Source organism: Phocoena sinus, chromosome 6 (genome assembly GCF_008692025.1).
Source record: "Phocoena sinus isolate mPhoSin1 chromosome 6, mPhoSin1.pri, whole genome shotgun sequence".
NCBI classification, from domain to species: Eukaryota; Metazoa; Chordata; class Mammalia; order Artiodactyla; family Phocoenidae; genus Phocoena; species Phocoena sinus.
In genome coordinates, this window is record NC_045768.1 from 99,628,438 (window position 1) to 99,653,273 (window position 24,836).

General features: G+C 52.5%; 1 protein-coding gene across 6 annotated transcripts in view; it reads right to left on the reverse strand.

Moving 5' to 3' along the window:
* Positions 1 to 24,836, reverse strand: part of GFRA2 (GDNF family receptor alpha 2) — a 96,168-nt gene that overhangs the window by 63,568 nt on the left and 7,764 nt on the right. For all 6 annotated transcript variants that reach the window (XR_004350457.1, XM_032635655.1, XM_032635654.1 and 3 more), the window contains one exon: positions 19,474 to 19,557. Coding sequence is in view for 5 of the 6 variants with exons in the window: in XM_032635655.1 (XP_032491546.1) it covers positions 19,474 to 19,557 (84 nt within the window). In the remaining variant the exon portion in view is untranslated. The remainder of the gene's footprint in view (positions 1 to 19,473; positions 19,558 to 24,836) is intronic.

The following is a 24,836-nucleotide window of genomic DNA, read 5'->3' on the forward strand; positions in this document are numbered from 1 at the left end:
ATAGACATTTCTCCAAAGAAGACATACAGGTGGCCAAGAAGCACATGAAAAGCTGCTTAACCTCACTAATTATTAGAGAAATGCAAATCAAAACTACAATGAGGTATCACCTCACACTAGTGAGAATGGGCATCATCAGAAAATCAACAAATGCTGGAGAGGTTGTGGAGAAAAGGGAACCCTCTTGCACTGTTGGTGGGAATGTAAATTGATACAGCCACTATGGAGAACAGTATGGAGGTTCCTTAAAAAACTAAAAATAGAACTACCGTATGACCCAGCAATCCCACTACTGGGTATATACCCAGAGAAAAACCATAATTCAAAAAGAGACATGCACCCCAATGTTCATTGCAGCACTATTTACAATAGCCAGGTCATGGAAGCAACCTAAATGCCCATCGACAGATGAATGGATAAAGAAGATGCGATATATATATATATATATATATATATATATATATATATATATATACAATGGAATTACTCAGCCATAAAAAGGAACAAAATTGGGTCATTTGTAGAGATGTGGATGAATCTAGAGACTGTCATACAGAGTGAAGTAATTCAGAAAGAGGAAAAACAAATATCATATATTAACGCATATATGTGGAACCTAGAAAAATGGTACAGATGAACCGCTTTGCAGGGCAGCAATAGAGACACAGATGTAGAGAAAAAAACGTATGGACACCAAGGGGGAAAATTGGCGGGGGAGCGGGGGTGGTGTGATGAGTTGGGAGATAGGGATTGACATACAGACACTAATATGTATAAAATGGATAACTAATAAGAACCTGCTGTATAAAACAATAAGATTCCAAAATTCAAAAAAAATAAAATAAAAAAGGGTAGATTCATGTATATGTATAACTGATTCACTTTGCAGTATACCTGAAACTAACGCAACACTGTAAATCAACTCTAATAAAAATTTTAAAAAAGGAAAGAAATTTTAGAATTGCATGTATGTGACTCATAACATACTTCCATTAGCCAGCACTGCCATATACGACCTCACTTCCTACTCATCCCCCCTGTTCACTTACTCCCTTCCAGCCACACTGGCCTCCTTACTCTCCCTGGAGCATGCCAATCATGACCCAACCTCTGGGCCTTTGCACTTGCTGATTTCTGCCTGGAAAGCTCTCCCCCACCCCCATGACCACACAGCTCCTTTCCTCAACTTCTTTCAGGTCTCTGCTCAATGTTACCTTAGCTGTGAGTCCTTCCTGACCACCCTACACATAATAACAAGTCACTCCCTTCACCGCCTACTCTGATCTCTTTTCCCCAGATTACACATCACCATCTGCCATCGTATACACTTATTTAGTCATTTGTATTTTTCTACCAAATGTTAGCTCCATGAAACAGGGGTTTTTTCAGTTGTACTCACTGCTGATTCCATAGGTGCCAGTTTCTGGTACATAATGAATGCTGTATCCGTATTTGATGAGTGAAAAAATAAATGTATTTAGTACAGTATCTAGTTCATAATAAGTGTTCAAAAAATGTTGGCTAATATTATTACGGAAGCCAAAAATGACACAGGGCCAGCAACATCAGTCAGTACAAGACCAGGTGCAGTCAAGCGTCAATGCGGGGTCCAGCCTGGAAGTGTTCAGAAGTGAAACTAGGAGGGTGATCATCGAAGACTGAACCATCACCCCAATACCCCACCCAGACAACAACAGCCCTATGAAGGCAGAAAGAGAAAAGTTCCCTACCTTCTTGTAAAAAATAAAAGGGGAATTAGGGCAGAAAGGGAATCAAGGTTCGTTTTCCTACCCATTCAATTAACAAATCTTTGAGGGTCCACCGTGTGCCAGGCACTTCCCCAGACACGTGGCTGGGGTCAAGGCTGAGGTGATGCTGATGTGCTGGGGAGGTCAGGGCACTGCCTGTAGGAGCCAAGGGGAAAGCATCCTGCCCAGACCAGGGGGTCCCAGAAGCAGCAACAGCTCTCCTGCAACCTACATGATGAGGGAGAGGAAGCAAAAAGAGTGGAAAGGGGGTCCCAGGCAGAGAGAAAAACAGCAAGGTCAGAGGCTGGAAGGAGCCCACAGCAATCCAGCGTGCCTGGAGATGCAGCCTGGAAGAGGGACCACCAGAGACAATGCTGGGGAGCCATGCAAGAGCTTTCAGCCATGGGGCAGGGTTGGGGGGCGAGTCTCTGAGCAGCTGCCAAGCCACTCTGCCCGGGCCAGGCGAGGACGCAAGGACACCTGTCTACATGAAGGCCATTCTGGGGCACCACTTCCATGGGAGGGCTCTCCCGGACCAGCCAGGGTGTTCTTTCCCATTCAGTGCACCTGTCAGGACGCTGGCTGGTGGAAGCGAACTGTCAAGCAGCCTGGGGCTGAGGTGGAGGAGAGCAAGGACCTGAGGGGCCCCAGAGAGGAGCAGGGTGACAACCGCCAATGAACAGCAGCTAATTTAGGCCCACGGCGGCCCTCAGGTTCCCAGGTGCACCTTCCTGCTCCCCTCCGTATGTTCCCGAGCTAACGTGGTGTAATTACAGCCTCAGCGGCTTCCATTTGGAACTTGAATAGTGAAAGCTTTTGCTAAGGGGGTGGGAAATGTAAACCCCTGGGCCAAAACTTGGTAAATTTCCTAGGAAATACACACGCACACGCGCACACACGCGCACACACACACAAAGGGTGGCGAAAGTAACAGCAATTGCCTAGTTACCAGGAAGATGCCCCTTCTGATCCTCCCTGAGTGGGTAGAGAGGCCAGTGGGCCGATGATGGGGCCCCGCTCCACCGTGGAGAAAGGCCCAGGACTGGCCTGCTCTGGCTCGCCCAGTAAGTGAGGAAGCCCGTGCTGGGGCAGGCAGACCTGGGACAGCCTCTTCCCAGCCCATCCACTGCCTCTGCATCTGCACTAAGGCGCCTCTCCCTCGGGTCCAGAAGCCTTTGTTATCCTTTTCAAGAGACCCCACTGGGGAGGAAGAAGGATGTGCTGGATTGCAAACACCAGCCCAGTGTGGGCCACAGCCCCTGAACTGAAATATCCAAACGGCAGGGAGGGAGGTCCCTGCTAGCCCACCACCACCCTGCCCCATCCCTACACAGACCACACAGGACCTTTGAGGGATTCAGGAGCAAGGAATTCCTCCCAGGCCTGGGCCAGCCCGCTCTCCAGGCCTGCTGAGAAGAGCGCAGATGGGCCAAGGAGTAAATGGGAACAGCTGCTCGAAGGAGAGGGAGGTGGGATTTAACCGTGCTTGGCACTTCCCAAAACCTCCGTGGACTCATCCTCCCAGCTCCAGACCCTGGGGACAGCTGTAGAGGGACTGCCTCACCCCAGCCAAGCTTCACCCACCTCCCCGCTTCCCTCCTGGGGTGCCGCCCCAAGCCAATGACCATCTGTCTTTAAATCTTCAAAATGATATCCTTGAATATTTTCTTTTATAGAGCTAGGTTTACCAAACCGCAGTCACCCGGGTACCACCCATATCGTTTGGGCCATGTTACCAGTACCACCTGTGCCAATATTTAATTAATTTTTTCTTTAAATCCCTTAATTCTTATATTAAATGAAATGTTTAAATTTCTTCAACAGACTCACTTTTTAAATTTTTCAATACCTACCTAGATTTGTCCTGGATGATAACATCCATGTTAGTTCTGAATTTTTCCAAGACGTGTTAAAATGCATTACTATTCAAATTCAAATATTTATTCCTATGCCCATCTCCCATTCTGGCAATGGTGTACATGCCCTTGAAGGGAAGTAACTGATTTAGACGTGAAGTTCTTAAACTTTGGTGCATTTGTGACTCGCTCCAACTGCCTGTTACCCACAGATGCTCAGTCCCACCCAGACCCTCCCAGTCGAGAGCTCTGTGGCTGGCACCCAGGAATCTGGATTTCACAAGCTCCCCATGATTCTGAGGGTGCCTTCCAAAGCTGGAGAACCAGAGGCTCAGAGGAGAAGCAGAGGTGCCCCTGGCCTGGTCCCCCAACATGCACACACCCCATCCAGCCCACAATCAATCGACCAAGCCCATCCTCAGCAGAAGGGAGTTGATGGGCCTCTGCTGTCACCAGAGCAGGTCCCCTGGGGGCTTCACTACCCCACCGCCCACCCCGAACTGAAAGGCCCATCAAGGTAGACCTTCCAACCACAGAGCAGGCCTTTCCCTGGAGGAGCAAAAATAAGATGCTTACCTTTCCACAAAGCTTCCAAAGCAATAGGACTTGAATTTTTCATCTCTTCCTTCTGGCCTTCCAGGAAACTGCCACGCTTGTCGCTTGTCCCTAATCCTGCTTCTGGCCATGTCCACCCTCAAGCTGACCCTGGGCCCCTAGGCCATGCTCTGCAGCTTGGCCACTAAAGTGGAAGTCAGAAACCTGGGCCCTAATTCTGTCTCTATCTCTCCCAAGTGTGTGAAACCCCCAACAAAGACTGACCCTCTCTGGGTCTCATTTCCTCACCTGAAAAATGACAAGTTTTTTTTTTTTTTAATAAATTTATTTATTTTATTTATTTATTTTTGGCTACGTTGGGTCTTCGTTGCTGTGCACAGGCTTTCTCTAGTTGTGGCGAGCGGGGGCTACTCTTCATTGTGGTGCGTGGGCTTCTCATTGCAGTAGCTTGTCTTGTTGCAGAGCACGGGCTCTAGGCACGTGGGCTTCAGTAGTTGTGGCACGTGGGCTCAGTAGTTGTGGCTCATGGGCTCCAGAGCACAGGCTCAGTAGTTGTGGCACGTGGGCTCAGTAGTTGTGGCATGCGGGCTCTAGAGCACAGGCTCAGTAGTTGTGGCACACGGGCTTAGTTGCTCCACGGCACGTGGGATCTTCCTGGACCAGGGCTCGAACCCGTGTCCCCTCATTGGCAGGCGGATTCTTAACCACTGCACCACCAGGGAAGCCCAAAATGACAGGTTTTGAACTATACGGCTTTCTAGGAAGTTCTGTGACTCTCCTGTCTACTTCCATCCCCCCACATGCCACTGCAGGACTCTGCGAGCTGGAGGGAATAAGGGAGCTCCCCTGTCCCACCCTACAAACTCAACAGCGCATGTGCACACCTCAACACGCACACACACACCAGGGCTCACAAGGCACAGCTCCACATCCCAGTAGGTCAAACAGCTGTCAGCCAACGGCTGTTTTCACGTGCTGACCACATGCCCCAGAAATCCAGCCGTGAGCTGAAAAGATGGAGTCCCTGCTCTCCAGAGGCCTTTATTCTATTGAGAGGAAGACTGGTAACAAACACACAAACAAATAAATAAGGCAATGTAAAGCGCTATGAAGAAAATCAAATAAGCAGAATTCAGAAGAGAATGCAGGATGAGGGAGGGCCTGTCCTAGGAGGTGACATCCAAGCTGAGAAAGAATGAAGGGCAGAAGTGAAACATGCAAATAAAAAAATCCAAGGTAAGGGAATCCCAAGCAAAAGGAAGAGCAGGTACAGAGGTCCTGAGACAGACATGAGCTCGGTGTGTTTATAGGCAAAAGGAAGGGAAAGTGGCTGGAGTTTCCGAAACGAAATGAAAGTAAGAGGAAGAGGAAGCCAGAGGGACAGTCAGCAGAGATCATGTGGGACCTTGCAGAGCAGGGTAAGAACTTCAGATTTTATTCTAAGATGCAAAGCACTTAGAGGGTTTTAAGGATGGGAGTCACCCGACCTCATGTACTTTGGCTGACAGATGGAAGACCGAGTTCCCATGAAGGGGAGGGGGCTAAAAAGGAGACCAGTTACAGGCTGTTGCCGTAGCAGGCTTGGGGAGAATGGTGACTGCAAAGATGTCAAAAAACGAGCGTATTCTGCATATAATTTAGAGATAAAGCCAACAGGATGGGAAGAAGGAGAGAAATCACGGAAAACGCCTAGGTTTTTGGCCTGAGCACCCAGCGGATGGTGGAATCATTTGGTGAAACAGGAAAAACTTAGAGAGAAGAAGGAGGGACAGAACAGAATGTTTTCAACTGAAGTTTGAGATGCCTGTGAGATGTCCACATGGACATGTTGAAAGGCAAGAGGATAAATGAGTCTGGAGTTCAGAAAAGAGGTCTGAGCTAGTGATAAAACTGAGCATGACTGACATTGGAGGCTATTTAAAGCCACATAACTACATGAATTAGCTGAGGTTGAGGATGAAAATGAAGAAGAGGAAGTGGGTCAGGACAGAGCTCCAGGTGCCATCATTTAGTGGAGGTTGGGGAGGAGCGGACCATGAGGTGATGGACAATCTGGAGATGCTGGTGTCATGGAAACCAAGACAAGAGTTTCAAAAAGGAGGACAGTCAACTGAGTTCAGATAATTAGGGGCACAACGGTGAGCAGAGAGGCACTCAACAATGAGATGTAGACTAAACAAACTCTAAACAGGGCTGGATGGAAGGCGGGAAGGGTGAGGAGGAAGAGGGAGGGGCACGGAGAAGAGATTCCACGTGGGGGCCCCGTCTTCCCTGCTGGGTTGCAGCCACCCTGAGCATTACCTCCATGCTTCTTGCCCTGTGGGGCCACCCATGACCAGCTCTCCCTCAAGATTCATTAACTTTTACAACAGTCAATTACTGAGCACCCACTACATGCGGAACACTGCTGGAGAAATGAACAAAACTGACAAAACTCCTCTGGTTCTAGAGCTTACATTCTGGTGTGAACATGAGATTATAAACAAGTTAACAAACGGAAACTTTCCCTTTGGCCTGAGGCTTACCCTGCAGGCTTCACGAGCATCCCTGCCCATCCTGCTTGGGGCTGCACTGGTGATTAAGAGCAGGGACTCCCAGCCACATCTGGGGAGTTAGAGGACCCGACTGGGCCACTGACTAGCAGAGCAAGTGTGCACAGGTAACACAACCTCTTTCAGCCTCATTTTACTCATCTGCAAAATGAAGATACGACACCCACCCTGCCTACACACAGGACTGCACTAAAGATTACACGGGATAATGTGGACACAAATGCCACAAGCGGTTTCCAGCCTATAGCACACGTGCAATAAATGTTTGTTTAAGAATGTGGTCCCTGCTGTTGGTGGGAATGTAAATTGGTGCAGCCACTGTGGACAATAGTATGGAGGTTTCTCAAAAAATTAAAAATAGAACTACCATATGATCCAGCAATTCCACTCCTGGGTATACATCCAAAAAAAAAGTAAAAACGCTAATTCAAAAAGATATATATACCAATGTTCATAGCAGCATTGTTTATAATTTATGGAAGCAACCTAAGTGTCCATCGACATACGAGTGGCTAAAGAAGACGTGGTGTGTGTGTGTGTGTGTGTGTGTATGCATACATACATACAATGGAATACTACTCAGCCATAAAAAAGAATGAAATTTTGCCATTTGCAGTAACATGGATGGACTTGGAGGACATTAAGCCAAGTGAAATAAGTCAGACAGAGAAAGACAAACACTGTATAATATCACTTATATGTGGAATCTTAAAAATACAGCCAACTATGAATATAACAAATAAGCAGACTCACAGATATAGAGAACAAACTAGTGGTTATGGAGGGAGAGGGGCAATAGAAGGATAGGGGAGTGAGAGGTACAAACTGTTGTGTATAAGATAGGCTCAAGGGCTTCCCTGGTGGCGCAGTGGTTGAGAGTCCACCTGCCGATGCAGGGGACACGGGTTCGTGCCCTGGTTCGGGAAGATCCCACATGCCGCGGAGCGGCTGGGCCCGTGAGCCATGGCCGCTGAGCCTGCGCGTCCCGAGCCTGTGCTCCACAACGGGAGAGGCCACAACAGTGAGAGGCCCATGTACCGCCAAAAAAAAAAAAAAAAAAAAAAAAAGATAGGCTCAAGAATGTATTGTACACCATGGGGAATATAGCCAATATTATATAATAACTGTAAATGGAAAGTAACCTTTAAAATTTGTACAAAAATATTTTTTTAAAAGAATGTGTTCCCTGGCTAGAAAAACCCTCCCCTCCATCTCTCCGTTTTCACGCGGCCCTGCTAGAACTGGCCTGTCCCATGTGCCTGTCACTCCAGCCACGCGCATCACATACCAAGAGCCAAAAGTGTTCCCAGTCTCCCTGTCGGTGAGCAAGAGAAGGGCTTCAGAGATCCCTCTGCTTACCCAAGAAGCCTAAGAGAGCAGGACCTCAAAGATCTTTCTCACTTCTGGGCCCCCGCACCACCAGGAGCTGTGACTGGTGGCCGGGAGCCCCACGCCATCCAGCATAAGGTGAAAGCTCAACTTCCCCAAGAGATGACCGGCCAAGCCCAAAATGCCCTCCTGCCAGGGTTCTGCTGTCACTCAGGGCCCATGGACCCAGTGGGAGCCCAGCCCTTATCCTCACTGCTCTGGTGCCTGCCCTCTTCAAACCGGCCCCAGCAGTCTTAGTCCAGGCTCCCTAACGTCCTCAACTTTCTGTCAGAACTTTCCCCTCACCTTCACCTCACATAGCACGCGGCCACCCCAGCGCTCTCCGGGGCCCCTGCATTTTTGGAAGCAGGCCAACCCACCAAAAGTCAGTTTGATGAATGGCAAATTCACTGCAAATCAATTCAAAAAAAATCGATTGCTGGGCTTCCCTGGTGGCGCGGTGTTTGAGAGTCCGCCTGCCAATGCAGGGGACACGGGTTCATGCCCCGGTCCCGGAAGATCCCACATGCCACGGAGCGGCAGGGCCCGTGAGCCATGGCCGCTGAGCCTGCGTGTCCGGAGCCTGTGCTCCGCAACAGGAGAGGCCACAGCAGTGAGAGGCCCGCATACCGCAAAAAAAAAAAAAAAAAAAAAAAAAAAAAAAAAAAAAAACAATTGCTTTTGAATATCATTTTATATTTTGACAAATTTTAAGCACTGTCAGAATTTTCTCCAATTCCGCAAAAGGCATATGCGTCTTGATTTTGTGTTTCTAGCAATTAAAAATTAAAACTTCATTCAATATTTCACGTTTGAAGGGACTTTGTAAGCCACTTTTGAAGGCTCTCTGTCCTTTTAAATATAGTCTTGGCGTGATTTTTTTTTTTTAATATTTAAGATTTTTACCATTCTCATACCAATTCCCACAATGGCTTATCAGCTTTAATTCTGAATTTATAACAATTAAAAACCAAAATTGAGGCATTTCATATTGATGTGGTTCACCTTAATCCTTCGTCAGCCTTTTTTTTTTTTTGTCATGAATAAAGGTAGGACTGGAAGCACCAATCGTAAGCTAAATTTTTTTTACTGATTATGAAATATACTTTATTGCTCTAAGAAGTCTACATCAACTCCTGATGCTTAAATTCCAGAAAACTGCATATATCTTAAAACACAGCAGTGAAGACCATTTGCAAGAATCTTCAGAAGCCATGAAAACCATATTCAAATGTGAATTTCTAAAAGTTTTACAAATGATGAAAGGAAACAAGTTTTGGCAGATTCATAAATCCGGTAAAATCAGAGATTTGGTCATTTAGCACACTGATTTGGGAAGAAGTGACCATTGGGCAGCTCCGGGCCCAGAGGTGGTGGGAGTCCTGCTTCCTCCGCAGGGTCATTTCCGGGCCATTTCTCCTCCTGTGGGACTCCTGACACCAGTCCACCCCCTACTCCTCCTTGGCACTGTCATCTACGGACCCCATTGTTCCCCGTTGCCCTCTCTCAAGAATGATCTCCCATCAAGCTCACTGTCCTCCCTTCCTCTTCCCAAGCATCCCGTCCAGGGGCTCCCCTTCCACACTCGTCTCCCTGCCTGCGGAGCTCCCCTCCACCCACCCACCCCCGCCACTTGGCTCCCCTTTCCTCACTGGCCCTGGTCTCAGCCCCCTTTGCTAGCGCTTCCTCTCTGCGTGAAGAGCCCCAGCCTCCCTCTCTGTCTATACTCTCCCTAGGTGACCTCATGGTTCCACAGCTGTACATACCATCTATATGCTAACGATTCTCAACCTATATATCAACCCTGACCTCTCCCAGGGCTCCAGACTTACATCCGACTGCCTACCTGGCATTTCCAGGTGGAGATCTAACTAGCATCTCAACACCCACGTGGTTGAAAGAGAACACTGGAGCTCAGCTCCCACCCCCAACCTGCTCCTTCCCTCATCTTCTCCATCCTAGTAAACAGTGGCACCATTGTGTTCAAGCCTAAATTAGCAGAGTCATCCTTAACTCCAGCCCCACAACAGATCCCAGCTCCTCACGTCCTCTCCTCTCCTGCCGTCATAGGACATGGTCCACTGTCACAGTTCTTAGCCACTCTCCCGGCCCCTGATCCGCTCCCCCACAGCACAAGAGCAATCTTTTCCAAAACATAAATCACACAGTGCTACTCTAGTATCTAAAATCCTCAAAGGTTTCTCATTACTCTTAAAAAGAAACCCAAACTCCTTAAGTCGCCTGCAGCATCTCAGGGATCTGGCCCCTGCCTTCCTCTGTGGCCACCTCCCAAATCACCTCCACCTCATCACTGTCCCAGCCTGTGGCCTTCCCTAAGCCCTGCCCTCCACCACCCGCATCCCCACCTAAGGACCTTTCCCCAGCTGTTCCCTCTGCCATTCCCAGGCCTTCCCAGGGCTGGATACTTCCCGGGAGTCATCCTTTGGCATTTCCAATCCAGAGTAGCCACCAGGCACCTCTGCCCATCATGCTATTTTAATCCTTGCTTAGCATTCATCACTATCTTACTTTTTATTTTTGAGTAGTTGTTGGCTTGTTTGGTTTTTCTGTCTTAGGCTAATCGAACGTAAGCTCCACTAGAGCAAAAAGACTCCTCTGTCTTGTCCACTGGGGTATCCTCAGCACCTAGATCAGGGGATGGCATGCAAGGGATGCCTCGTGAATCCGAGGGATGGACTCACACACACGCCGTTTCTGCAGAGAGAGGACCTAAGCATCCAGAGTCCAATGACATAACCTCCAGGCTGCAGAAGGCCGAGAAACACACACATAAGGTTCAGTCTGCTAACTTTTGTTGATCAGAAGGATGGCCTTCCATTCCTCAGGATTCACCCTGACCACTGTTCCCAGGGCTTCCCGAAGAGGTCCGAAAGAGGCCAGGGGCAGCGCTTGTTCCCCAAGGGAAAGGCCACACACACCCCACTTTCCCACTCAGGCCTCTCCATCCCTGCCTCCTTCCCCTCCTTCCCTCTCCACATGCAGAAGGAGGCCACTGCCAAAAACCCATAAACACACATCACCCGACACACACACACCACACACACCACACACACACATCACCCCACACACACATATAACACTCCACACACACACACCACACACATACACACACCACACACACACATACATACCACCCATGTGCGTACCACACATACTTATGCTCCCCACCTACACACTACACACACATACACACTTGAGCCCATTCGGATCTGTTCCTTTCTCTACACACTCATGGGCTTAAAAGAACACATTGACAGAAAGAGAAAAATAAATACCGTATGCTAACACATATATATGGAATCTAAAAAAAAAAAAAGGTTTTGAAGAACCTAGGGGCAGGACAGGAATAAAGACGCAGACGTAGAGAATGGACTTCAGGACACGGGGAGGGGGAAGGGTTAGCTGGGATGAAGTGAGAGAGTGGCATTGACATATATACACTACCAAATGTAAAATAGATAGCTAGTGGGAAGTAGCTGCATAGCACAGAGAGATCAGCTAGGTGCTTTGTGACCACATAGAAGGGTGGGATAGGGAGGGTGGGAGGGATACGCAAGAGGGAGGAGATATGGGGATATATGTATACATATAGCTGATTCACTTTGTTATACAGCAGAAACTAACACACCATTGTAAAGCAATTATACTCCAATAAAGATGTTAAAAAAAAAAAAAGAACACGTTGACAGATCGGTTGGGAGGAGCATTCCCAGAACAGTTACTCAAATCCTACATTCCACCCAGATAAATAAGGTGAGCATGGCTCAGGGTAAGCCCGAGGAGCATGCCTGGGGCAGGGCCGGGGTTGGGTGGGGCCGGGGTGGGGCGGGCGGACCAGAGCCCTGCAGAGCCACCTCAGGAGCCATGAAAGAGCTGGCAGACCCAGCCCAGAACTGCCCACACACACACATAGACCCCCGATGCTGGCAGAGCCTGTCTATCCGCCCAAGGGGAAGCAAGTAGGTGCCCTTAGAAGATGCTATTTTTTTTCTCTTTGTTTTTCTTTTTTTTTTTTTTTACATCTTTATTGGAGTATAATTGCTTTACAATGGTGTATTAGTTTCTGCTTTATAACAAAGTGAATCAGTTATACGTATACATATGTTCCCATATCTCTTCCCACGCAAGAGGGAAGATGCTATTTGAAGGGAACCAGAAATACCTTTCCCCCCCTCCAAGACCTCACCCCAACCGTGGCACCTGAACTTCTACCATTAAAAAGCCTCTCTTTGGGGTTAAATTTTGTTCTCTCCTGGTTGTTGTTGTTTTTTTTAATCGCAATTTCTTCCTTGGACATGAAGACAACTAAACATGAAGCCACCGACACCCTGCTCACGCCTTCTGCGAGCAAATCCTTCTCCTGGCTGGGGGAGCCTGAGGAGGGGGGCACAGAGAAGAGGAAATGAAAGGGAAGAGGGGAAGCGCTTGGCGCCCCTGATGGAGTAACTGGCATCCTCCTTTGGGTCCCAACTGCTGACCAGCGCGGCCAGGGTCACGGGTCACCTGGCCCTCCCTCCCCACTTCTCCCTGTTCCCATAGTCCCTCCTCCCGCCCCACACCCTCTCCTGGGCCATCAGACATTTCCTCCCTGAAAGGGGGGGATGTAAGAGGTGACAGAGCTGCATCTAAGGCCCAATTTTCATTGACACTCAGAGTCTCTGACAGCTGTTAGAAGAAGAATGTGATTTTGAAATTTAAATAACATGCTTCTGCATTCAGCTCAAGGAGACAACCTGAGGATAAGCAGTTTATCGCCCGAGCCACCATGCAGGTGGCAGGGAGACAGGCTGCCTGCTTCCTCCTCTCCTCCCCTGCCCTCTGTCCCCAAAGCCCCACCGCCTCCTCACAGGGGCCGCCTCAGAGTGGGGTCTCTGAGAGGCACCAGCCGACCTGCTGGACCTTGCTCGCCATCTTCTGCTCAGCGACCCCAGGGAAGGAGGGGCTGGGGGCACAAAGGCTCGGCAGCCCCTCAGCGGAGCCAGGGAAGGGAGGGGGGAGCTCCCCGGGCATCCAGCGGAGTTAAACCAAGCCCGACCCTCTCCCGGCCCCTACATGGCTACTCAGGCAACCTTCACAGGGGACTGACTCTTGAGCCGGGGGATAAGCTCCTCCCCGACCCAAGGGCAGCTCAGCCCCGCTCCACAGACCCAGCCCCAGAGCCAAGCTGTCACACTGAGCTCTGTCCCGGAGACTTCCTGGACAGGAGTCCCAAGGGAGGAGACCCCAGAGACGCCGATCTCCCATCTGCCACCAGGTCTCTAGTCACTGTCATCTGAGCCCACCAGGCCCAGAAGGTATGCGGTTCCTGCTGAGCCTGGCCATGATGCTATGATGCTGCTGGGAATGTCGTTCCCAGATCCCAGTCTCTCCTCTTCCGAGACTCTGCTGATTTTCCCCAGGCACCGCCTATTGCGGCCTCCCTTGGGCTCTCAGGGTTACTCTACCACCACTGACAAACCACCCAGTGGGCGTCTAAGTGGTGTCCGCCTGCCCCACAAGCCAGTAAGGACACGGTCTGGTGCCTTTCAAAGCAGCATCTTAGGTAGCGTCTGCACCACACGGAGATCCGGCCCCAGCCCTACCTCTTCCACGAAGCCCTCATGGGCTTTCCTTTCCTTCCCTAAACCTCAGGGCCACCTGACAGGCGGCCCACACGGGACGCCTCAGACTTGCCTGGACCTCTTAGCCACCCTCCCTTGTGCAGCGCTTACGGCTCACACTAAACCACTAGCTCCCCCAGCCCCTGACAGCGTCACCTGTGGCCACCACCTAGGGTGCTCCTGGGCTCCGGCGCCCTGTGGGGAGCCGCGCACACGTCATCACCCATCCTTGCAGGGCTCCATTTTACAGATGAGAAAAATGAGGTTCAGAGTCAAGTGACCCACCCTGTGGTCAACCAGCTGGTAGGGCAGGACCAGGATTCAAACTAGGACCAGCAGGCCTCCAAGTCCACAACCGCCCTCTAGTCCAGGATCCTCCATGGATGGGGTCAGGAGCACAGCACAGCACTAGACACCCAGGGGAACACAGAGAGAGGCGTGGGTGCAGTGACACAGAGACCAACGCCCACAATCAGAGGGTGAGCGCTGTAATAAGAGCCAAGTGCAAGGGCACAGAGTGGGAGGGTGGTGTCCCTCAGGGGCCATCTGCAAGGCTTCTTGGCAGGGGTAGGGTTCCCTCCTCTCCTGATCCCCCAAAAAGGGGACCACTGGAGCCTCCAACTAGAACATCCCCGGGCCTCTCCTGGCTCCATCCAAGCAAGATGGCCCACCCCAGAGGCTTGCGGCCAGCTGAGGCTGTCGCCACCCATCGCTTCTTCCTCCAACCCACAAAAGGCCCGAGCCCAGGCCTCTCGCCAGCCTCCCTGTGTCCCCACCCAGTCACAATGCAGCTAAGGCCACAGAGGCTCAGCAGTAGCCCCAGGGACCTACTGTCCCCTGCAAATCGCCCCGTCACCTCCCACTGCAGCCCCCACCCAGCACTAGCATGGGTGGAAGGCAGCCTCACGTCGCCAAAAGCCATGCAACCATCTCCCAGATGCAGGCTCCAGGCCGGCCCTACCCCAGCCGGCCAATGGCCTTTGGAGAAATCACTCCACAGTCAGTTCTAAGAAGCTACGTGTTTTAGTGCAACGTGCCAGGCACCAGACCAGGCACCTACCTGCAAGTTCTCATTTAGTCCTTACAAAACCAGAGCAGGTAGGTTTTGCTATCGGTCCCGTGTTGTGTAAGAAGAAACCCGGGCTTAGAGGTGAGGCCCCTGCCTGAGGTACGCACTGGGCAGGGATAGAAGCAGGACTGAATTCTGGTCTAGTCCATCCCTTCCCTTGGGGCCTCAGTTTCCCTTTTTGTCAGGTAAGGGGTGAGCTTAGATGATCTCCAAGTTCCCCTCCAGCTATAGAAAAGACAAGATGTGTTTGCATAAATATGCTCCATACCCATGTATCTCCAATGTCTGCATCGGATGCCCAAGGCCCCGGAGGCCCCCAGCCTCACCAGAAATGCAGAGGCAGCGCTCGCTGACAGCCCGGCCCACACCACCTGCCTGCCGCTTCTCCCGGTCCCTGAGGCACAGCCCAGCGGTGAGGGAAACCACTCTCTGGCCCTCCCAGGCCTTTCATCCTCACTCTGATGGTTTCACCCCAAGTGGATGGAGCAGTTCCCTTCCCTCACTGTCCGCATCACCCCTCACAACCTCTCTCTGCCTGAACCATCTCTTCTTTCCCTAAGAAGCCTTTCTCTCCTCTCTCCACTTCGTTCCATCCTCTCCTGCCTCCCAGATGGGACCAGCTGGGATTCAGTATTCACGGGGTCACAGGCGCTTGGGGAGGGAGGGGCTCCACCCAAGGGACCCCTCTAGAGGAGCATCCTCGGCAGAGAGGATGGCTGTCACTTTGCCCGCATCCATCCTCATGGACTCCTCTGTATCGACCAGAGCAGTAGCCATCCCCTTCTCATTTTACAAATGTCAGCACTATAGCTCAAAAAGGGCCAACAAGGCCTCCAGAAACACTCCGTTTCCTGTTTCCAAGGGCAGTTTAAATTGCTAGAAACAGGACAAACCTCATTACAAACTTCATTTCTTCTCCGTGAAATCTCCCTTCCCGTCTACAAGGCTAGGGCAGGACATCTGGATCCCTCCAACAGCCCTGTCCCCACTGTTCAGGGCAGAGCCAGACTGCTCCCCTCCCGGCCTTGGACTTGGGATTAACTGGACACTAGGAATCCCAGACCCAGTCACTGATCCCAGCACCTGTCTCTGAACTGAGCAGACAAGAGGGGAGGACTTGCCCTTCCCCCAGGGCCTCAGCATCAGAGAGTGTTGTGGGAGTCCCAGCAGCTTTCTTTGCCAACAGAATCCCAGCTGGGCTTTCGAAGAAGCCCAACAGAGAGAGCAGGCCAGCGGGAAAGAAGAAAACACGTTCCAGGAGGTCCCGAATTCTCAGATGGTAGCAACGCGGCCCCAAAGATACAAGAGCACCCTTCTCCAAGTCCCTGGGCCCCGACTGGGGGAAGTGCGACCTAGAGGAGCCTCCATGGCCCACACCGCAGCCTCTCCACACAGAGATGGCGGCGGGGGGTGGGGGCGGACATCATACAGCCACATGTAAGTTTGTAGAAGTGGGGAGGGACTCCATACAATCCTGCAGGGCAGATTGCTATCATCCTGGAGCATCAGTGCAGGATCTGGGGTCCCCAGACCAGGCTTTCCCAGGCAGCGAGCCACAGGTGGGTGGGTGATACATGTGCCCAGATATTGACCCCTCAGCCCGCAGGGCAGCCAGGCAAGGGCCTGTGACCACCAGAGCTCCAAGCTCCTCTGCTCTTCCTAGATACCAAACAACACTGCCGTTGTCTGTGCGCCTCGATGGGGAAAAGGCTGCTCTAAGCTCACCTCCTCCTTCTTCAGAAAAGAAATGTAAGGTCCGGAGCAGGGAAGTGAACTGCCCAAGACCATCAGCTCATCTGTGGCAGAGAATAAGCTGGAATCAGGGTCCCGGCTCCCCATCCAGCCTTCTTTCAGCTGCGTGCTCCCCACCATGGCCCACTTGGTTTCTTGGTGGCTGGGCCAGGGCCTCCCCACCCAGCTATGTACCAGAGTTTCCCCAGATAGAGCCGCCTGTGCAGCAACTCGAGGGCTGCTCTGGGTGGAGCGGGGTCAGCAGGGGCAATGAGGGGGAGCCTTGCCCTCACTGTGGGGAGTGGTCCCCAGAGCCCAGGGTTCTACAGTCGTGTGGGGCCCAGTTCCATCTGAGCAGCAGGTAAAGGATGCTGATTCAGTGGGCTGCAGACCAGCAATCTCCTCATTTGTCTTGTCAACATCCTTGTCCCACAGAGTGTCAAGTCCATTACGGAAAGATTTTCTGCCGGGAAGATACTTAGTGTCAGTCCAGGAAGCAGCAGGGGCCTGAGCTCAGGTGCTGACCTCTGACCTTCAACCTTCAGGGGGCAAAAGCCAAAGCCATTTCTTCACTGGAGGTAAACCCAGTGGCTCCCGCCCAGGCAGTAGCACCTGAGCCCACAGTAGGGTGGGAAATGGGTATGTCGGGCCGCTGGGATTTCCCCATCACAGCGTCCACGCGCAAACCATCTCCTCAATCTGCTGGAGCCCCCTAGCACTGTCTCAAAAGGAGTAGCCCAAAACTAACCAGGAAATGTGAGAATCAGAATGTCTGTGCTAGGAGGGGCCTCAGTCAGTCCATCACCCAGTTCAGCCCTGTGGGGTGGGCAAGGCTTGTCACTGCGTCATCACAGCGCCACAGGCAGAGGCAGGATAGGAACCTCGGCCATCACCCCACTGCGGGGTACGATGACGAGAGCCCAGGGCAGGCCACTCAATGCACAGACCATCTTCGAAGTCACCATACCATCCACCACTAACCCTGCCCACCACCAGGGCCCAAGGGTACCTCCAGATGGTCACCCTTTGGCCAGTGCCTCCCTTCTCATGGGGCCCAGGATTTCTCCCACCAGTACATGTGTATCGTCCTATCTCAACCCCTTAGAGCATGCTTTCTCAATGGGAGAGGAGGGTATCACCCCCAAGGGAGCAAAAACGGGCTCCTGGGTAGGCAAAAAAAAGGTAGATATAACAATGGTTTGTGGCCCTCCAAACCTCAACCCTACCTGACAAAACTTTAATACTTGGCATTTACTATGGACTAAATTGTGTCCCCTCCCCAAACTCATATGCTGAAGCCCTAAATCCCCAATGTGACTGTATTTGAAGATAGGGCTTTTAGATAGGACCTGCTGGTAATTAAGGTTAAATGAGGTCATAAGGGTGGAGCCATAATCCAGTAGGACTAGTGTCCTTATAAGAAGAGGAAGAGACCTTTCTCTCTCTCTCTCTCTCTCTCTCTCTCTCTCTCCACGTCCCTCTCTCTTCTCTCTCTTCTCTCTATCTCCCCACTCCAATCCCCCACTTCCTTCCCACCTACTCCCACCCATTCCCACCCCTACCCTGTGAGGACACAGTGAGAAGGCTGATGTCTGCAAACCAGGAAGAGAGCCCTCACCAGAAACCAAACCTGCCAGACCTTGATCTTGGACTCCAGAACCGTGAGATAATAGACTTCTGTCATTTAAGCCATCCAGTCTACGGTATTTTGTTATGGCAGCCCAAGCAGACTAAGACAGTATTTCTCTAGTTAGAGAGAATTAACTTTTCTCCTTAGATGGGCAACAATGAAGACAAAGAAAAAGTTTGAGAAACATTGTCCTAGAGAGTTCTTCATTTGAAAGGGCTTAGGGTCTCACTGCAGAATCTTTCGTTTCACAGTCTAGAGTAGCTGTGCCCCCAGGGGACATTTGGCAGTGTCTGGAGACACACTGGGCTGTCACATCTTGGGGGACTGCTACTAGTGTCCAGTAGGTAGAGGCCAGGGATGCTGCTAAACACCTCATTGTGCACAGGACGGCTCCTGCCACGGAGAGAATTACCCAGGTCAATGTCGATAATGTTGCTGTTGAAAAACCCTGGCTTAGAGCAAAAGAAACTTCGGAAGGTTTTACATATTGCCACAAAGTGCCTGGAAGCCTGAGGACTGGGGCCCGCGAGCAAGCCCACCCTGGCCCCCTTTAAGCAGCACTGGTGACTCCAGGAAGCTCATCCCAGCCCCAAGAGTTCCCCAAACCGGAAGGTCCTCCCTAGTGTCCGAGCAGGGGCAGGCTGCCCTGGGTCACCTGGGTCACCCAAAGGCCAGAGGGAACAAGGCCAAGAAGAAAGAACCAAAAAACTCACTAGGCTCCTATACACAGACCACGGCAAGCAAAGCTAGAGCTCAAATGGGTCTTCTCACTCCCCAGGCAGGCCAAGGCAGGAGTGGCCAGAGAGCAGAGGCTCTCCTCAGCAGAGCCCCCAGGGGTGAGGGGAATTTCAGAGCAGAATGGACGATGATGATAGGAACGCCGACAACCACGGCTAATGGCTCCCACGCACTCGGCAGCATGCAGAGCCCTGGACAGCCATTGGTTCACTCTGACCTCATGACCATCCAACGAGGTAGGTACTCTCCCCTCTGCACCAGAGAGGAAACTGAGGCATAGAGAGGTCGAGTAACTTGCCCAGAGTAGAACAGCTGGAAAGGACCCAGCCAGGCAGGACAGGTGACGAAATGGGAGAGCAATACCACGTTTCAGATTCAAGATCTGCTGCACGGCAAGCTCACTCTAGGCAATTCCCTAAATGCTTTATGCCACACACAACCTCGTGGGTGGGTGGTACGGTTCCCTCTTTACAGATGAAGACCCCAGGCTCAGAGGCGTTCGGGGACCTGCTGGCAAGCCGACACCTGAGCCAAGTCCCGAGGCCCGATCCACCACCCACGGGGACCGGAGCAGGTCTGGCGAGGCCCGGGATGAGCCCACTCACCTGAGAAGATGGAGGCAAGCCTGAAGATGTCCGAGAGGCGGGCGGTCGCTGGCTCGTAGGGTGAGGCTTCATAAAACTCCTCACCTGGAAGAGAGAACCGTGTCAGGCCCAGGCTCACATCCTGTCCCAGGTGCTGCACAGGGCGGGTTAGGAATGAAATGCTTCACGTTTCACACGAGCAAGGTACTTCTCTCCAACCAGCGCAGGTCAGAACTGCCTAATACATCTCCCTCGTGACCTCTCTGCATGTCCCGGCCTCTTCTAAGGACTTCCGAATGCTTCTGGAAAGAAGGCACAGGGGACCTGGAACCCTGTGGAAGGCCAGGTACAAATCCCAGGATCTGAAGCCAAAGGACCCTCCACAGTCATTGAGTACAACTTCCTCATTTCACAGGGGAGGGCTCTGAGGTGGCCCAGAGAGGCGAAGCAACCTGCCTGAGATCACACAGCTACTCATGGCGGAGCTTGAGCTGGTCTCCAGCCTCACACCAGCATTCTCTCCCATCACACCAGGCTGGCTCTGCCCAGACTCAAGGGGACAGGATTTCCCCTTTGCTTCCCACCATGCCACCAGGAGAATCTGACTGGCTGAAGGTCCACTGGGTGGAGGCCTGACTGCGGCTCCTGTCTTGACTGACTCCCGACCCGTCTTCCCCTCCACCTGCTGCTTCTCAGCCCTCTCCTCCAGGCTGCGGGGTGCACCAGAGGCTCGGGGAACAGACAAGCAAGCGAGTGACAGGAGATAAATGACACGAGGCTGCCCTGGAGACCCACCACCACCTCAGCGGGACTCCAGCCCCCCCTGCCAATGCCTCGGCAGCAAAGGAAGTATCCTCTTGAGACATGACGGCGAGGAGAAATCAATGGATAATCACTCAGGCTGTGTGTGTGTGTGCTGAGCGGGCGGGGGAGACAGATGATGACCACAGCCTCACACACTGATTGCCCGTCCACCCGGGACCCAGCGCCACGGGCAAGTACCCCCGCCTAAAGAGCAGCACGTGGGGCAGCACCCCTGGGGGCCACCTGCAGGAAGGAGCCGGCCCCCAGAAGAGGAGCCTTGGAATCTGCTTGCAAGGGGCTCGTTCAGCCAGGCCCCCAAAGTCACCCACGGGCTAGCCCTCAAGGCTTAACCAGCCCTCCGCTGGTCCACGGACCAGGCATCTGTCTGCTATACCAGGCAGACCCCCCAGAGAAGGGTACAGACCCCCCAGAGGACGTGGAGGAAGAGCACGCCCCCTGGAGAAGCAGCCCCGCCCTTCACTGTACCTCACAGGAGCACCTTGGGCCCTGCCACACCCAGCACACAGGGCACCTTACGCACAGGGTGTGCCCACTGGTACCGGCCAACGGACCTAATCCAAAGGTTACCCTTTCCTTCAGGCCTGTCTCCGATCCCACCTACCCCCGGGGCACGCAGCGTCCTGGCAGGCCTGCATGATCTCAGCATCCTCCACTCTACCCACCGGCACTGGAGAAACTCCCTGTGGTGGGGTTACCAGCCATGCTCTCGGCTGCGGCCAAACAGCACAAGCGTTTAGGAAGCATTTTGTAATAACGATGATGTTGTATCGTGCTGCCTTCGTGCCAGCCCTATCAGAAGCGCTTCAGATGTACTAACTCATTTAATCCTCTTAATTTCTCTAGGGGGTAGGCACTATTATGCTCCCTATTTTACTGATAAGGAACCGGGGCACAGAGACACTGAGGTACTTGCTCGAGGTCACACAGCTGGTAAGTGGCAGAGCCTAGTTTCAAACCCAGGAAGTTGGCTCCAGAGTCCAAGTTCTTAACCATTATGAATACTGTCTCCAAAAATAAAAAGTGTTATGGAAACCAAATTGCTCTTAAACAAGTACTACTGTTGCTTAACTTTTCACAGAGCAACCTTCTGTGGGCTGGACTGCTCCCCCAGAGCAGGGTCTGTCTGTCCCTATAGCATCTGGCATAGCACGTGCCTGGGTATGGCTAGTACGATTAACTAGGAGGGGACAGGGGATGGATCTCTGGGGGAAGAGAGCCTCTTCCGTGACCGCGTGGGAGGGGGCCGTCCTATTTAACTCAACTTCCATCTCCTGCTCCTGCAGCGGAATTCACCAGCAGGAAACCTGAGACCTGCCTGGCAGCCAGACTGAAGCCAAATCCAGGATGTCAGATTCCAGGGCCACGACCTGGGAGATGACAAGTAGGAGAAGCCTCGGCGCTTCACGTTTGCAGGACCAGGATGACCCTGAACTTCAGCATCACCTTTGGAGAAGGCAAGAAGCCTGGTCCCCTGTGCAGCCAACAGTGACAGCCCCACCGTGTAAATACTGGTGGTTACGGGGGTGGTGATGGCAGAGGGGAAGACGGGCCCAAGTCCACAGCTCTCCCCCAGGGCAGCGGAAAGGGGTCCGGATAAGGAGTCAGGGGCCTGGTCCCACCAGCTGCTTGCTGTGTGCCCTGGGAAGCCCCCGACTCGCCTCCCTGCATCTCAGCTTCCCCGCCAGAATGATCCCGAGGCCCTTTGCGGTTGGGACTGTCTAGGAGCTTGGCAGAGGCCACAATCCTGCCACCGCCAGCTCTGCCCACACGCTGAGAGCCTCAGTCTGCACAGCGAGCTCAGCCTCAGGTAGAGGCAGTAGGTGGAGCTGAGTCTCCGGGGAATCGCAGCAGGAGAAGCCAGAATCTAAGTGCAAACCCACATGGGTCTCTCCTCTCCGTGATCCCCCCACCCCGGCCCAAGCCAAGTTATTAAGAGTCTTAAGGAATAGGGAGGGTGTGCCTGTGGCCTCCCCAGGAGACCAGTCACCCCACACCAGGAATAGCCCCCTCTCAGGATGATCCTGTCCCTCAGAGGAACACCACCTGCTGTTAAAAAGCCTCTGGGTTCCTCCGGTCAGCCCTGGATGGAAACCACCTCTAGCCCCAAGACCCAGCGGGGGGGTCTGTGCAATCTGCAAGGGGTGGGGGCCAGGGCTCTGAGGAAGGAGAAGAGCAGGGGTTTGCCTTTCTAGAGTGGGACCAGGGGAAGGGTCCCCCAGCCAGTACACGCCAGCACAGGGACCACGGCTTCCGCAGTGCTTTCACCCTCTGAAGCACACAGCAGGTGCTTAACAGATGTTTGTTGAGTAAAGGAACCAACAAGCCATCTCAAGCCTTGGAACGGGGAGAGTTTACAGTCAGGCCCTCCTGGGTTGAAAGGGCCTTGAAGACACAGCAGGAGGCAGCATAAAATACACATTATGCTTCTTGTTATCATCAAACTGCCTCATCGTCCCGGCTCCGAGCAAGGTCCCAGGAGCCCTGATGCGGTGATGCCCACGGAGCCAGTCCGATGGGAAGGTTCTCAGGCGGCCCGCCCAACTCTCTAGCCGGCAGCTCTTCCATCCCTTTCCTGTCCATCCTGCACCCACAGCAAGCCCACCCACCTTCTGCCCAATCCCCCTCGGGTTGAAACTGAAGGCTGTCGGAAAGAAAGCAAAAACCTAAACAACCCAGCTGGCTGAATCGGGGTCTTTAATGTTCTGGGCACGGAGTCAGCTGGTGTGCCGGGAGGGGACACGGCTCCTTGTCTCATGGAGAACAGACTGCCCGTCTCCGTGGCCGGCTCCCTCTCTTTGCTAACTTCTAGTTCTAGGACTCCAGCATTGCTAGCAACGGAAGAAGTGACCACCCAATTCATGAGGAATTACTTTGTTACTAATGGTGGTAATACTATTAATAATTCCATGCCCGCTTATTCCTATTTTCAGGGCACATTTGAACCCTCGGGGCCACTGCTCAGGAACCTCTCGATATCCAGGCCCCACCCCTGGGCCCAGTTTCCTCCTCCCCCTCCAACAGCTGGAGGCGGTGCTGCCCCTCAGATCCTAGGCTGACGCCTCCCCGCCCCCAAGGGCACAGATCCACAGAGCACCCCTCTCTCTTCTTCACCTCAGCCTCTCCATCACTACGATCCTACCTTAGAATTTAAACTGCTCGACTCTCTCGCATCTTTAAAAAAAAAGTCATCCTTTGTTCTTCTCCCATCTTCACACCAAAATTCAAGAAGTTGGCCACAGTCATCACTCCCCTCTCCCCGGCTCCCAGGCACCCCCTAAGCAGGCTTCTGCTCCCAGCAGCCCCCTAAGGCACTCACCCCAAGGGCATCAGGGACCTTTTCCGAAAACCCCTCTCCTGCTGGGCCTAAAGTCTTAGAGGCTGGTGACCCTCCTTCCTCTGAGAGTGAGCCCCTCCCGAGGTATCCTACTGTCCCTCTTACCTCACCCCCAGAGCCTCCTTAGTCATCCTTGCAGCCCATCTTTAAATGGCAGTGGTCCTGGGGGCTCTGTCCCTGACCTCCTCCCAATGTGACTGCACCCACTCCCTCGGCCCCAGTTACCACCTGCAGTCTGCTGGCGACTTCTAAATCCCTACGTCCAGTCGCTCTTCCTCACGTGACCCCCAGCCCTGCGTGCCCAGCTGTCTGTAGGGCGGGGCCGATGAGAGGCACACACCCCAGAACAAATTCACATCTCCCAGCCCTCCCCCCACTCAAGACCTTCACTGTGATCAGCCACATCACCCACCCAGCTGCCCAAGACCGAAAACTGGGGGCCCTCCTGACTCCTCTGACCCTTCACCAAGACCTGTTGATTCTACCTCCCGGACAGCTCTTAGATCCTTCTTTCCTGCCACTGTCCTCATTCAGCCGCCATCATTCCTGGCCTGTATCACAGCAGTGGCCTCCGAACAGTCTCTCCAATCTACTCTCTTCATTGGAACCACATGAACTTTGTCCTGAAGCACATATCCATCGTGTAAAACCTTCCAGGGGTGCTGCCCACCAGATCCGTACCCCTCCCATCTCTCCTCCCCCATCCCCACTTCCACCTGCCTCTACCACACTGAGTTACCTGAAGGTCTGTAAGCGAGTTCCACTAACCTGAGTTACCCGCAGGCCTTTGCCCAAGCTCTCCCTCCGCCTCCCATACTCTCCCCATACACCTTCACCAGGTAACTGCAGCTCATTCTTGAATCTCAGCTTGGAGGCTGCCTCTTCCAGGAAGGCGCTTTAGATTTTGTAAGAAGGGGTCTGATGCCCCTGCTCAGTGATGCCACAGCACCCAGTGCTTTCCACTCACATCACCAAATAACTTCTCTGCTTCCCCCCTACTAAGAGCTCCACGAAGGCAGAGGCCGCCTCAGCTGTTCTCAACTGTTGCCACAATGCCTAGCAGCTGGTAAACTCTCAATAAACAGTTGCTGAATTACTAAGTGAATGCCTGACCCCAGTGGCCAGCAAATCCTCCACACCCCAGTCTGGAGGGGGAGGAAATGGGGAAGGTGGCTGTCCGGGGAAAGGCTTACAGGTTCTGCCTTGGGCCTTGGAGGCAGGCTTG